The sequence below is a fragment of the Hyperoodon ampullatus genome, assembly GCF_949752795.1.
Source record: "Hyperoodon ampullatus genome assembly, chromosome: 2".
In the NCBI taxonomy this organism is placed as follows: Eukaryota; Metazoa; Chordata; class Mammalia; order Artiodactyla; family Ziphiidae; genus Hyperoodon; species Hyperoodon ampullatus.
The window spans coordinates 110,219,980-110,234,444 of record NC_136915.1 but is presented as its reverse complement, the minus strand read 5'-3'; the positions used below and the strand labels follow the sequence as shown (position 1 = coordinate 110,234,444).

At 47.8% G+C, this 14,465-nt stretch overlaps 2 protein-coding genes across 5 annotated transcripts in view; one reads left to right on the top strand and one right to left on the bottom strand.

Moving 5' to 3' along the window:
• The first annotated feature begins 1,728 nt into the window (after nucleotides 1-1,728).
• Nucleotides 1,729-5,680, top strand: CERS2 (ceramide synthase 2). The gene is made up of 10 exons (XM_079697631.1): nucleotides 1,729-1,932; nucleotides 2,361-2,478; nucleotides 2,671-2,789; nucleotides 3,018-3,075; nucleotides 3,181-3,231; nucleotides 3,468-3,560; nucleotides 3,747-3,875; nucleotides 4,103-4,209; nucleotides 4,344-4,497; nucleotides 4,677-5,680. The coding sequence occupies exons 1-10, from the start codon at nucleotides 1,760-1,762 to the stop codon at nucleotides 4,815-4,817; spliced, it is 1,143 nt and encodes a 380-aa protein (XP_079553757.1). The 5' UTR covers nucleotides 1,729-1,759; the 3' UTR covers nucleotides 4,818-5,680.
• Nucleotides 5,681-5,929: 249 nt separating this feature from the next.
• The window catches only part of SETDB1 (SET domain bifurcated histone lysine methyltransferase 1), a gene marked incomplete at its 5' end in the record, with an annotated part of 28,326 nt that continues 19,790 nt past the window's right edge, over nucleotides 5,930-14,465 (bottom strand). For 2 of the 4 annotated variants that reach the window (XM_079697293.1, XM_079697294.1), the window contains 8 exons: nucleotides 5,930-6,445; nucleotides 6,635-6,723; nucleotides 6,971-7,182; nucleotides 7,526-7,691; nucleotides 7,967-8,099; nucleotides 8,213-8,241; nucleotides 9,047-9,675; nucleotides 10,400-10,569. In XM_079697293.1, coding sequence (XP_079553419.1) covers nucleotides 6,328-6,445; nucleotides 6,635-6,723; nucleotides 6,971-7,182; nucleotides 7,526-7,691; nucleotides 7,967-8,099; nucleotides 8,213-8,241; nucleotides 9,047-9,675; nucleotides 10,400-10,569 — 1,546 coding nt within the window. In that variant the 3' untranslated portion in view covers nucleotides 5,930-6,327. The remainder of the gene's footprint in view (nucleotides 6,446-6,634; nucleotides 6,724-6,970; nucleotides 7,183-7,525; nucleotides 7,692-7,966; nucleotides 8,100-8,212; nucleotides 8,242-9,046; nucleotides 9,676-10,399; nucleotides 10,570-14,465) is intronic. The other 2 variants (XM_079697295.1, XM_079697296.1) reach the window with 1 other exon arrangement.

Genomic DNA, 14,465 nt, shown 5'->3' with positions numbered 1-14,465 from the left:
GAAAGAGCCAGAGGTGTGCCACCACATCTAGGCATTCTGCCTTGTCCCTTCTCTACTAAATTTTCTACAACTTCTCTCCAGGAAAAAAGTGTGTGTGTGCGCGCCTGGTTGCGTGGGGAGAGTTCTGCTGTGGATAATTGTGTTTTAATTTTGTTCAGTTCAAAAGGCTTCCATCTCTTTAACTAATTAAGTATTTCTTCTGGCTGAGGTGGAGGGGGAAGGGGCAGGACCCTCAGGAGCTGAGGCCTGGAATGTGTGTGTGTGTGTGTGTGTGTGTTTTGCTGGGGGCAGGTGGAGCTGAAGCTCCTTTACTGTCAGTGCTGACCTCTGGGAGAGCAGTGACCAGGAGTGGGGACAAGAGGGTAAAGTCCTTGAGCTGGAATACAGACCCGTGACAGGCTGAGAGGGATTTCGCAAGTGCTTCTGTGGTGGGTGGGGGTGGAGCCTTCGGAGGAGCAGCCCAGCTCAGCTGTGATATGATCAGCCTTCAGCCGTAGAGCGGCACCATTTGGTCTCCAGTTCACAGCAGAGAACAATCTCCCAACTCTTTCCTCCCTGGCTGGGAGGGGACTACCTTCCTTCTGTGTCAGCTTTTAGTCTCAAGGCCAGCCTGGATACCACCCACCGAGCCTCCCTCCTGGGAGGACGAGGGGTCGGGAACCTGGCAGATTTGCCCTTGTCATCCTACTGGGTTCACTGCTGAGTCCCAGGACTGCCAGGTGTTGGGTGGTCCCAGCATCATTGTCTCTTCAGGATCATCTTGCTGCTTCTCTCAGCTCCAAGCAGCTGCTGTCCCTGCTTGGGCCCCAGATCATTCCCTTCTTCATTCGGGTATTCAAGTAGTCACTAACACCCCGTAGATCCTTTCTCTTTCAGTGGAGGAAAGGGGGGAGGTGCGGGAAAGCAGCAGCTCTTTCCTAGCTGAGGGTATTTGTGATGGGTGTTCCCCACGCAGACTAGTATTTTATTTTCTAAATGAGCCTTAATAAGAAATAGCTCCTAATTCTACCAGATGTCTTAGTCTGCTGTCTCGACTCTCTGTCCCCCAATCCCTGACTCCCTGAAGCCTTGTCTTCATTTTGTTTCTGAGGATAGGCTTCATATAGGGTTCTTCTGCCTTATATTTAGGAACTGGATGGCTTGGCATGGGGTATTAATCTTGTGTGCAATATTTTGATGTCCATTGGTTGTCCTGGAGCTCAGCATTCTTTGGGAGCATAATTTTGCTTTACTCAGGCCTCTTAATTTTCCCTAGGACCTGCTGCCTCAGTGGCTTATAGGGAAGGAGGAGGAAGGGTTTGCCCCAACCCTGCAATCCTTTCTTGGGCTTCCCTGGCAAGGAAGCTTCCAGTTATGGGTTGCTTGGGGGCACTAGGGGGAGGCTGGAGAGTGCGGGGAAGGGAGGATGCCTCTGACTTTAGTTAAGATTGTTGGTTACAGCTTCTAGGGCCAGATCCTGCCTGTCCTCCACTTGAGGATAGCAAAAGTCTGGAGAGACCCCAAGATTCTTAAGTCTAGGGAATCAGGACTTCTATGGGGTGTTAGCATCACCTTTGGTTGATGTGCATGGTAAATGTTAGAACTGGAAAGCCACCATATTTCAGATGGGGAAACTGATTTGTCCACATGGCCAGGACCAAAACCCAGGGCTTGAGTCTTTGCCCCTGCTCTTTGTGTTAACACTGTGAAAATTTTCATCTGTCTCTTCTTACACTGCTGCCTGCTTTGATGCCCTCTACCTTCCCCTTCCGCACTCAGGATGCTCCAGACCTTATATGACTACTTCTGGTGGGAACGGCTGTGGCTCCCTGTGAACTTAACCTGGGCTGATCTAGAAGACCGAGATGGACGTGTCTACGCCAAAGCCTCAGACCTCTATATCACACTACCCCTGGCCTTGCTCTTCCTCATCATTCGATACTTCTTTGAGCTGTGAGCATACCAACATACCCCTATGCCTTCCCTGGCTGCCAGCCACACAGTTTCTTGTACTGCAAGTTTGTCTCTTGCTGTTTAATTGGTCCTGGACTCTGGTGTTCTCACCACCCAGGTCCCTGCCTACTGTGTGCCCCCCACTGAAGGCAGCATTGTCTTTCTGAGGGCTCAGCACCCCCAGGCCCTTTCCTTCAATGGTTATTTGTTCTCACCCTCCACCCGCCTGGTCGCTAGTGAACACAGGCAGCTTTGTCAGCTATGGGCAACCCAAGGCAGCCAGAGAGGGGGTTGCCGGGAAACTGAGGCCCAGGATAAAGTTGTCTGAGCTTGCAGTCCCGCCCCGCCAGCCCCCTAGCTTAGGGGCCACCAGGAGACTGAGGTGCTTCAAGAGAGCCAGACGGTCCTCACTCATATCCCTTTCCCAGTTACGTGGCTACACCACTGGCTGCCCTCCTGAATGTAAAAGAGAAAACTCGGCTGCGGGCACCTCTCAACCCCACTTTGGAGCATTTCTACCTGACCAGTGGCAAACAGCCCAAACAGGTATGAGCTGCAGACCCTGTTCTGGGCGTTAAGAGTTCTGGTGGGGAGTGAGGAGGAGATAGGGTTGGAATGCCAGCTCTGGTGGCGGAAGAGATGGGAGGGCAGTGGGGCCAACTTGGGTCATTACTGGCAGAGGGTGGGGTGCTGCTGAGTTCTGAAGCGGAGTGTAATGGGCTTCTTCACTACACTCAGGCAGAGGTAGAGCTGCTGTCACGGCAGAGCGGGCTCTCTGGCCGCCAGGTAGAACGCTGGTTCCGCCGCCGCCGCAACCAGGACCGGCCCAGTCTCCTCAAGAAGTTCCGAGAAGCAAGGTAGGGGAGGTTGGAGCAAGAGAAACTGGGCAGCAGAGGAAGGTCTGATGTATTTTGGCGGGAGGGGTGGGTCATAGCTGTATGCAGGGAGATTATACCCAGCTGAGGAGGGAAATTCGGTTATTAATGTCCGTGAGAGGCTATCTGGAGGGAGGTACTTGGGGGTGGTTGGAGGGCTGTGCCATTCTCCCAGCCCACTCTCCTAGCTATTTCTGCTTCCTCTTCCAGCTGGAGATTCACATTTTACCTGATTGCTTTCATTGCCGGCATGGCTGTCATTGTAGACGTGAGTGGGGATTACTGGGAGGTGGGAGTAGATTCTCTGGCAAGGTGGGATGAGGCCACAGAATTTGGGTCCCTCCTCCTTTAACCTCTCACCATCTCTCTGCAGAAACCCTGGTTCTATGACATGAGGAAAGTTTGGGAGGGATATCCCATACAGGTACGAGATGGGTCCTGATTCCTTACATGGGGTGATTAAGAGAACCAGTGTAGGATAGGATTAGGACATACACATTCTTGTGAAGAGACGATCTCGGAATATGTGACAGAAAGGACTGGAGTCATGGTGCTAAACATAACCTCAGGTTCTGGGAGGGCTGGGTTTGGAGAGGTGAGACCCTTGAGTCCAGTTGCTCTGGGGTCCCTTACCTTCCTCTTCTCTCTCCCCTCCCCCAGAGCATGATCCCTTCCCAGTATTGGTACTACATGATTGAACTGTCTTTCTACTGGTCCCTGCTCTTCAGCATTGCTTCTGATGTCAAGCGAAAGGTGGGTCAAGGGGCTGTGCCATTAAGCCTAGGAGCCAAAATGAAGCCCTGGGATGAATAGCCTCCCCTTTGACTTCTGGGTGCTTTGGATGGAGTTGTGGGATAAGTGGAATTAAAGGTGAAGGGGAGGAAGAATGGAGGCTAGGGACCAGGAAAAGGTCCTCTGGAGGCTGCATCTTTTCTACAGGATTTCAAGGAACAGATCATCCACCACGTGGCCACCATCATCCTCATTAGCTTCTCCTGGTTTGCCAGTTACGTCCGAGCAGGGACTCTTATCATGGCTCTGCATGACTCTTCTGACTACCTGCTAGAGGTCAGGATTTCTGGGCATTTCTTCAAGCCTAGAGGCCCTGGTGCAGGTTCTTCTGTCCCTCTATCCATTTTCGGCGGGGTGGGGGTGGGGGGGTAGTGGTGGTGGGGAGGTGGATGTGCCTGGGATCAGGGAGCTGGGGGCACAGAGCCAGTGTGGTAACTGGGGCATACATATGAACGTATACGGGAGAGTAGGGAGCTCATGATGGATGGGGGCTATCTACACAGTCAGCCAAGATGTTTAACTATGCGGGATGGAAAAACACCTGCAACAACATCTTCATCGTCTTCGCCATTGTCTTTATCATCACCCGACTGGTCATCCTGCCCTTCTGGTGAGTAGGAGGCCACACTGTACTCCTGTTTTCAAGAAATCAGGAGTCTCCCTGCTCCGTACCCACATTTTCAATCCTCCATCTTAACCCCTTTTCTGTGTTCACAGTTCTTGTCTCTCCCTTTTCATCCCAAGGATCCTGCACTGCACCCTGGTGTACCCACTGGAGCTCTATCCTGCCTTCTTTGGCTATTATTTCTTCAATTTCATGATGGGAGTGCTACAGCTGCTGCATATCTTCTGGGCCTACCTCATTTTGCGCATGGCCCACAAGTTCATAACTGGAAAGGTGAAGCTTCTGTCCCCATTGTGTAGGCCCTACTCCCCTCAACTCTAGTACTGCCCAAATTCCCTTCCCGTATCAGCAACCCTCTAAAAACTACGGTGGGGCCCTGGGTGTAGCTGGAAAAAGCCTACGGAGAGAGGCAGTCCTTCGGGGTTCGTAACCCTTCTCATCCCTTTCCACAGCTGGTAGAAGATGAACGCAGTGACCGGGAAGAAACAGAGAGCTCAGAGGGGGAGGAGGCTGCAGCTGGGGGAGGAGCAAAGAGCCGGCCCCTAGCCAACGGCCACCCCATTCTCAATAACAACCATCGTAAGAATGACTGAACCGTTGTCCCTGCTGCCCCTCAGATTAATGCATAAAGCCAAGGAACTACCCCACTCTCCCCACAGGGTCACTTGAAGCTCTGGGAGAAAGGAGAAAGCGAGAGGAGGGTGTTCTTCTCTGTGCCCCCACCCCTGCTGCTTTTTCACCCAGTTGCCTTTAAACCAAATTCTAACCAGCCTATCCCCAGGGAAGGGGAGGTTGGTTATATCCTTGTTACAAGAGTGGGGGATGGTCTCATTTTCCTCCCTACTTTCCAAGTTGTCCTTTCTATTGCTTTCGAGACCTTTCCTCAGCTCCGGGGGTGGGGGTCACAACTCACATTCCTTATTCTTCAGAATCTGGCCCTGTCTGCCTGCCTTTGACTCCCCGACCTCCAGAGCCAGGGTCGTGCCTTACTGTCCCACCCGTGGGCCTCATTCTGCCAAAGTTGGACCAAGGCTCACCTTTCTAATCTCCCTAACTTGGACCAGAAACCAAAGCTGAGCTTTTAACTTTTTCCCTAAGATACAAATGAATTGAGTGTAGGAGGGTGCACATGACTCTTATCCTACCTCTGCCAAAAAGTGGGGGCCACAATGGGGACTGCTCAGACAGTCTTTTGTTACTTCTCTGCCAGCTGTCCCTGTAGTCACAGGTCCAAGATCTTACTGCCTCCTTTCTCTGGCCTCTTTCCCTAGGCTAGCTGGTTTGGAGTAGAATGGCAACTAGTTCTAATTTTTATTTATTAAACATTTGGGGTTTTGGTTTTAAAGCCAGAATTACAGCTAGCGCCTGGCGTTTCAGCAGAGGGACCACTTCAGACCAAAACGTACTGTTAATGGTTTTTTTAATTAAAATATATTAAAGATTAAGTAAAACACGGCAACAAGTGTTTGAGACTCTTAAGAACTGAGAAGGATCAACTAAATAAACTAAGGTAGTCTTCCTCATGCCTTCCTCACCGTTACGTAACATTGAAAAATTTCAGATGGCAAGTAAGAAAAAGCAAAAGTAGAGAAAGGTCAAGATTAATGACAGCTGCCCACTGGGAAGGATGGGGGGAAAACAGCTCTCTCATCAAAAGACCCAGAATTGGGAGCCGAGGGAGAGAAATCAAATCACAATCTTAGTTTTAACATCTTGTTAAAAGACTTTCAAGAAACAATACAAACCAGGGATAATAAAATACACAGCCCTCATTCTAGGAATAAAGTCTGTTAGAAGCATGAACACGTGAACAAATGTAGGATGGGAGGGGTGAGCAACAGGAGGACTGAAGGGATGTCAGGCCCAGGTTAGAGTGGTGACCTCTCCCACCTCTATGCCTCAGGAGGTGGGGGAGGGGCCCTGCCTGCTAGCACCACAGTGGAAGGGATCTCCTGATCCAGAACCCCCATTTCTATCTGCTAGGAGCTGGGGGAGTAGCCAGACTAGAGACTTGGGGGTCAGAATTCAACAGTCAGGAAGACCCAGTTCCTGAGGAAAGGGCAGCTCAGGAAGGGTTCGGAAGGTTAGGAAGAAGGCTGTCCTCTAAAGAAGACGCCCTCTGCATTCGATGGCCCCACAGCAGCAAAGCAGCTTCTTGCCCTCCACGCTGCCCACCTCGTAGTTGTAGTCCCAGGTGAGTTCTGTCCCAGCCCGGATTCTCCTGAAGAGGAAGAAAAGGAAGGAGTGTGGTGAAACAGCAGATAACCCAGGCACCTGGGGTGACTGAGCATGCAGGTGGCGCTGGATCACAGATGGAGGAGCGGCCCTTCAAATTTCTGTAGTCCTTGCCCCTCCCCAACCTTGGGCTTCTTTTCCTACCCAACCATCCCCTTTCCTGACTCCCTCTTACTTGCTGGCAAAGAAGGCCACCCACGGGAAGCGAAGATCATGAGTATCCACGAAGACATTCTGGACAAACAGGTTGGGGGTGCAGCTGTGCTATAGGGTTAAGGACAGATTCAAATAAGAACTAAGGAAACAGACTCTGGCTTTGTGGGGTGAGTGAGAGTTGGATGAAAACAATGCCATTTGATCCTCCCCATCACAACAGAGAAGTTTTGAAAGATCCTTTGAGATCAAGAATTTATAACAAGAAAAGGTGGGTTTATATAGTTGTGTTAAAAGAACTAGAAATGTGAGGACCATGGGATAATCAGCACATACAGGTGAGGGAAAGGGGTCTCACATTGAGGTAGCGGCCCAGGTTGCCTTCAAGCTTGGCATCGATGATGTAGCAAGACTCCTCCCCATCGAAGAATTGGCGTGTGTTCTTACGAACAGGTGCACTCTCCCCCTTTTCCACGGATGCCATGTTGGTTGATTTAATGGCAATCCCATGGGTTGATTTAAGAGCAAAACCCCGGGTTGATTTTACTGCCACTTGGCGCTTCGTTGGACCTGGACAGGAAGAATGGGGTTAGGCCTATCCTACCTCATGACTGGACATTCTACTTCCATTTTTATCCCACCCAGGGCAGCTCAGGAATACCAATAAGCTGGGACTCTGAGGCAAAGAGCCTAGGTGACATTTTTTTGAAGCAGGATTAGATCTGCTGGATAAAGGGGCCAAGGGAAAAGAGTAGGGAACTGGAAAGAAGACAGGGAAGGGATGTGTCAAACATTGATGTTAACAGTTTAGCTGGGAGTCAGGGAGCCCTCCCAGAGATGCTTCAACTCTCAGGATCTGAATTTTCCCTCCAACTGGTTCTTTCCTACTACCCCCCAAATTCTTCCAGACTACCAGACATGTTCTTCTTGTCCTCAAAGTCATCCCCTTCAGAGCCAGAGGAGATGGTCTGGATATCATCACTGTCAACGGCTGTGGCTGAAGTCTGACCAGCAGTGGGCTTTCGGCTGGTCCCACTTTCCCCCTCACTTTCTGTGCTGCTGGACAGTGTCAGGATGTCCTGGGGAAGTGGAAGGGTGAAAAGAAGGAATAAGGGTAAATGGAGAGGGCCCTTTTGAATCCCTGCGTTTACCTATGGTTACGCAGGAAGGGGCTCAGACTATAGCAAGATTAGATGCTGGGTGAAGGAAAATGAGGCAGGAAGTCAAGGCCAGAGAAATAAGATATGTAACAGTAATTATGGTGACAGACTTGATGAGGCGAGCATGTTCCTTTACTCAGACTCTGAATAAAACAGAAAGCTGGGTAAGGTACAGCTTGAGAAAGGTCACTTACGTCAGGGTTTGACTGAGCAGAGGCCATGAGTCGTCGGCTCTGATGCATGCTCGTCTTACTTGGTGGGCGGCGAAGTCCTTCAGTCTTCACGGGAGAAGGATTGTAACCATAATTTCGAGAGCTTTCAGTAACTCTGATGGGAGAGGAAGACATGAGAGGGGTCAGGTTACTGGCTGTTTCTTAGGCTACTTCTGTAGGCATTAGAGAAGGTAGACTTGGAAAAAGGTCAAAGAGAGAGGCACTTACACTGACATCTTGTTTCGGTCATCAGGGTCCTGGAAAAGAGAGCAAGTGAAGGGTTAACTGTTTTCATGGTCCTGGATAACAAATCCAACGATTACAGACTTCACCTCAAATGACCTCCAAAGACATTAGCCAGTAACAGGTACACTATCTAAAGTGGAGTGTGTGTCAAGAAATTACTCTGCAAGTTAAGAGTAACAATCATTCTCATCAGGAAGCCCCCCCTGGGAGGGGTCTTTAACCCTTCCCAACAATAGGGCATTAAAAAATGTACATGGAAAACCCCATGGGCAGAATCTTACGAGGACAAGGGACAGTTCACCACCTGTAATGTGCTAAGTTTCAACATCATTAAAAATACATGTAAGATCAATTCTTGTAAGATCATTCTACTATAATAAAAGAAAGCAATGATGTAGATAACTTGAAATAGCAATTAAAAAAATTACTTATAAACCCTTCACTTTGGAATAAATCAGATACTTTCCCCCCAGCAGGCTGATTTTAAAATAATTTGGTTCTTTAAACCAACACTAGGAATGTATTAGGGGTAGGTTAATCAGATTTGCCACAGAAATATCCATCAAGTAAATAATCTGCATGTGAAGACTCATGAGGGAATTCCCTGGCAGTCCAGTGGTTAGAACTCCATGCTTCCACTGCAGGGGGCACAGGTTTGATATCTGGTCAGGGAACTAAGATCCCGCAAGCCACGTGGCACGGCCAAAAAAAAAAAAAAAAAAAAAAAAAAAGACTCATGGTGAGACCACATTGTTTGTTACCACAAAAAAGTTATACAAAAGCCACAATTCTCAAGAGTTTCCTGCCACTGCTTACCTCTTTCTTGGGCTGCTTGATGTCTCCCTCATCCTTGAAGCCCAGCCCTGAGGTGGAAGCCTTCTCAGCCTCCCCTCTGCCTCCCCCAGGGTGACCTTCCCCACCTTCACTAGTTTTGAAGGATGAACGGCTGTCAGAGTCAGCAAAGCCACTTTCACTGACACTATTGCAGCTCAACCATGAGGCCACTTTGTTCTTGGGTGTCTCTTCAGAGGAAGGTGGATTGCAGCCACCTACAGGGATCGATGGAGGGACAGGAACACGTGGGGGCCCAAGGTCTGGGGGGCGAGAGTCCTTGGAAGGCATCTCAGACAATCCATTCTCCTTCTGGCCCCGGGTCTGCCGCCGGGTAGCATAGCTGCGCCACACCGAGCTGGTGCTGAAGTCCTCGTCCTTACAGAAGTTATCATCTGAGCTATCGTCATTGGACTCCTCGGGGTCCTCTGTACCGCTGTTGCCATCCTCCTGGTCCTTCAAGTCTACACCACTGCTGTCAGAGGAACAGGGGACATCACTCTCATATCCTTCCTTGAAGTTCTCCACGCTCTCGATATGGTCCAGATTGGCAAAATACTCATCACCCATTTCCAGGCCCTCCTTGTCGGCAAAGTCATCTGTCAGGATTTTGCCTGGGAATGAAGAGAAAGGCCTTCCAGGGTTATGAGGTGCTTTTAGAAAGAATAAAGTTCATTCCATCAATATCCAGCCCACCAGCAAAGAGAGTCAAATCACCTCCATTTATGGTGTCTCATTTCTCTTTGATGATACCTCCTTCTTAGCGTCTTAACTATGAGAGTAAGGGGAACTTACTATAGTTTTAAATCTTGCCCTTTCTGCCATCCCATTCTTCCTCTTTGTTTACCAAAAGAGAGTTCTTCAGTTATGCTAAATCTCTGGGTGGAGTAATGTGCGAAAAAATGACACACTGGACTCTACTATCATGTCTCTCTGCTGAACCATCATGTCCACAATTTCATCCCCCCCCTTTTTTTTTTAACATCTTTATTGGAGTATAATTGCTTTACAATGGTGTGTTAGTTTCTGCTTTATAACAAAGTGAATCAGTTATACATATACATATGTCCCCGTATCTCCTCCCTCTTGTGTCTCCCTCCCTCCTGCTCTCCCTATCCCACCCCTTCATCCCTTTTTGTTCTCGTCCTCCTGAAGCACTTTTGTCCCTTCTTGATCCACCCAGACAGGCACATCACTCATGTTCTTTATAGAAGAAAATCCTGGCTTCCCCTTTCCCCCAGTTCACATGTTAAGCATTCTTAAGTTCAACTTGTCTATGATTCAATGTCCCACCATGTCCTAAACTCCAGAAAGCAACCCTTTCATTTCATCACCAACCTGCATAAATACAGACAAAGGAGCCTTTGGCAATGTCATCCAAGCAGCGGATACCCCAGCCCTTGTTCTGGGTCTTGAAGAGCTGCAGTCGAACCTGCAGTCCATGCTGCACCAACCGGTTTGTGCACATGTTTGGGTCACATTTGCAGCCTTTGTTACACTCATAAACTCTGGGAGGAGATCACAATAAAATCAATCATAACACGATCACTAGAGCATCCATTACATCCACAGAACTTGTATAATTTTTAAGGTGTCATCATTTATCAGGTAATGATCTAAATGAGCAAACTTACTGAACTGTCTATGCTCTTTGATTCATTTAGGAATATAGCCCAAAGAAATAACTCAGAAGGGGGAAAAGTGACTGATACAGATATTTATAGCACTACAGATAGTAACAGTGAATAACAGAATGCCTAACAACTGGAGAAAAGCTAAGCAAACTGTGAGCCATTAAAATAAGTCAATTTGTAGAAACAGATACATAAAGATATTTAAGGGACTTCCCTGGTGGTCCAGTGGTTAAGAATCCACCTTACAATGCAGGGGACGCGGGTTCGATCCCTGGTTAGGGAACTAAGATCCCACATGCTGCAGGGCAACTAAGCCTGCACGCCACAACTACTGAGCTCGTGCACCTCAACTAGAGCTCGTGTGCCACCAACTACAGAGCCCACGCGCCCTGGAGCCTGTGTGCCACAACTAGAGAAAGAAAAAAACCCTGCACGCCACAACTAGAGAGAAGTCCATGTGCTCCTACAAAGAGCCCATGCGCTGCAACTAAGACCCGACGCAGCCAAAAATAAATGAAAATAAATAAATCTTAAAAAGAAAAAAAGAAACGAAACATCTTTGTTAGGTCCCTTAAAACCCCACCGGGGTTGGGAAGTAATTTAGCGCTCATATCCTCTGTTTACAGCTGATAAAATAGGATCAGCTTGGAAGCAACAAGGCCAGGATTTGAACTCAGGTCTAATCACCAACACATGAGATTTTCAGAGTAGCTATACTGAGTATCATTCATTCATTCATTCAACAAAATTTTAATGGTTACTATGTGCCATGCACTGGGTAAATTAGCTGCTGGTGATACAATGGGGAGCAAGAGATACAAGGTTTCTGCCCTCATGGAGATTACCTTCTAACGGAAAAGAGAACAAAAACAAGTCAACAAATAAAATAAAGTTGTCACAGATACTAAAGGACACACTCTCAATGAGAGAATTAAGGGAGTGAAAATGACCTAGTTTTAGAGTGACCAGGAAAGGTCTCTCTGAGGAGATGAGATTAAAGCTGAGAGTTCAAGGTTAAAGAAGATAATCACGCAAACAACAGTGGAAGGATGCCAAGAAGAGGGCACAGTACATACAAAGCCTCTTGAGGTAGGCTGGCAAACACTGGGTGAACTGGATCCAGGCACTGAAGAATATCAGTGTGGTTGGAACAGTTTTGGAAGTAGAGAGATAGGAAGGGGCCAGATAGTACATTGTCTTGTGATCCAAGATTTAGAGTTAGAATAATATCCAAAGTGCAGTGGAAAGCTTTTAAAGAGTTTTAAGCAGGGGAGTGACATATCTGTGGTTATTTGAAAATATTCTTATGAAACATTTCAAACATGTAAAAAAGACATAATGAACAGGCACCTACTACTGAGCATTATCAAATCTAAATGTTGTTACAAGATTCAATTTTTTTTGTTTATAATTAAAACATAAATGATACAATGCAGCTAAAGCTAACAGGTGTCTTTTCCTTTGCTTAGTTTTCAATATGCACTCAGCTCAAATTTATGTCCTGATTTCCCCAGTAGTCTCAATCTCTGAAGATACTCAAAACCATCAGGTTTTCTATCAAACCCCCTTTCCCAAAAGTCTCTCCTGCAGCCAAATCTGACCTGCTAGGACACTGGCTGTTTTCTACATCTGGTGCACAGCTGTCAGCCTGGAAGCCCCCTTGACTTCACTATCATGTGGGATTCCCCTCACTCCTCTTTTAAGCTGGAGCCTGTTTCCTGGATCAGTATATGCCTTCTTCTCTCTTGTCTTTTCCCCCCATTTTAGTAAACATTTCCAGTAATTTTCTGAGAGGGAAAATAATGGAAAATTTTGAGGTATTTCATGTCTAAAAAATGTCTTTAGGGACTCCCCTGGTGGCACAGTGGTTAACAATCTGCCTGCCAATGCAGGAGACAAGGGTTTGATCCCCGGTCCGGGAAGATCCCACATGCCACGGAGCAACTAAGCCCGTGTGCCACAACTACTGAGCCTGCGCTCTAGAGCCCACAAGCCACAATTATTGAGCCTGTGTGCCACAACTACTGAAGCCCATGAGCCCTAGAGCCCGCGCACCCCAACTACCGAAGCCTACGCGCTCTAGGGCCCACGTGCCACAACTACTGAGCCTGCGTGCTGCAACTATTGAAGCCCGCATGTGTAGAGCCCGCGCTCTGCAACAAGTGAAGCCTGCGCAACACAATGAAGAGTAGCCCCCGCTCGCCACACTAGAGAAAGCCTGTGTGCAGCAACGAAGACCCGACGCAGCCAAAACCAAATAAAAAAATAAAAAAAAAAAAAAAAGGCTTTAGCCTACTTTAACCAACAACTGATAGTTTTCCTGGGTTTAGAACTCTAGGTTAGAAATAATTTTCCTTAGAATTCTGAACAGATTCCTTAATTGCCATCTAGCTTCCAATGTTATTTTGAGAAGGCCGAAGTCACTATGAATTCTTTTCTTTTTTCTTTTTTTTTTTTTGTGGTACGCGGGCCTCTCACTGTTGTGGCCTCTCCCATTGCAGAGCACAGGCTCCAGATGTGCAGGCTCAGCAGCCATGGCTCACGGGCCCAGCCGCTCCGCGGCATGTGGGATCTTCCCAGACCGGGGCACGAACCCGTGTCCCCCGCATCGGCAGGTGGACTCTCAACCACTGCACCACCAGGGAAGCCCTCTTTTCTTTTTTTTGAATTCTTGTTTCTTTTGTGGTCTCTTTCTCTTCTCTAGGAGGTTTTAGTATTTTCTTTTTGTCCTCAGTGTTCTGTGGACACAATGATCACATTTTATCATGTGTTTTAGTGCGGATCTATTTTCATCCGTTATGCTAGGACCTGATTGGCCTTTTCACTTTGGAAACACAGTCCCTTCCATTATGGGAAAACATCTGCATTATTTCACTGATGATTCTTTCCTTTTTCGTCCTCTCTGTTAATTATGTATCTTGAGTACTAGGCTAATTAGTTCACATATTCATATACACCCAGCTTACCACATTATATCCCACTTTTTTCACTGTCCTCCTCTTTCCCTGACCTGTCCTTCTCAATCTCACATGCTGGCTCCACCTCCTCTGCTCAATTTCTAGTTGGAGAGCCCAGGGCTTACTCTGGGCCCCTTCTCTTTTCTATTATCAATATTCTCTCTAGATGAACTCGTCCAGGCTTTAACTATCACTCCTGAGCTGATGACTCCCAATTCTTTATGCCCAATCCTTACACTTCTCTTCAGAAGTCTCAATGCCTTTTTCTCTTAAAATAAATAAATAAATAAATAAATAAATAAATTTATTTTTTGGCTGCGTTGGGTCTTCATTGTTGCATGCAGGCTTTCTCTAGTTGCAGCAAGTGGGGGCTACTCTTTTTTGCGGTGCGTGGGCTTCTCATTGTGGTGGCTTCTCTTGTTGCTGAGCACAGGCTCTAGGCTCGTGGGTTTCAGTAGGTGTGGCACATGGGCTCAGCAGTTGTGGCTCGCGGGCTCTAGAGCGCTGGCTCAGTAGTTGTGGCGCATGGGCTTGGTTGCTCTGCGGCATGTGGGATCTTCCTGGAGCAGGGCTCAAACCTGTGTCCCCTGCACTGGCAGCCGGATTCTTAACCACTGCGCCACCAGGGAAGTCCTCAATGCCTTCTTGACATTTCCACTTGGGTTGCCTAACAGGCATCTCAGACTTAACATGGCCAGAACAGAAGATGAATTTTACTCAGACCTGCAACTCTAGCTCTAGTCTTCCATCTCGGTAAAAAGCACCAGCATCCACTTAGTTGCTCAAGTATAAAATTTAGGACTTGTCCTTGAT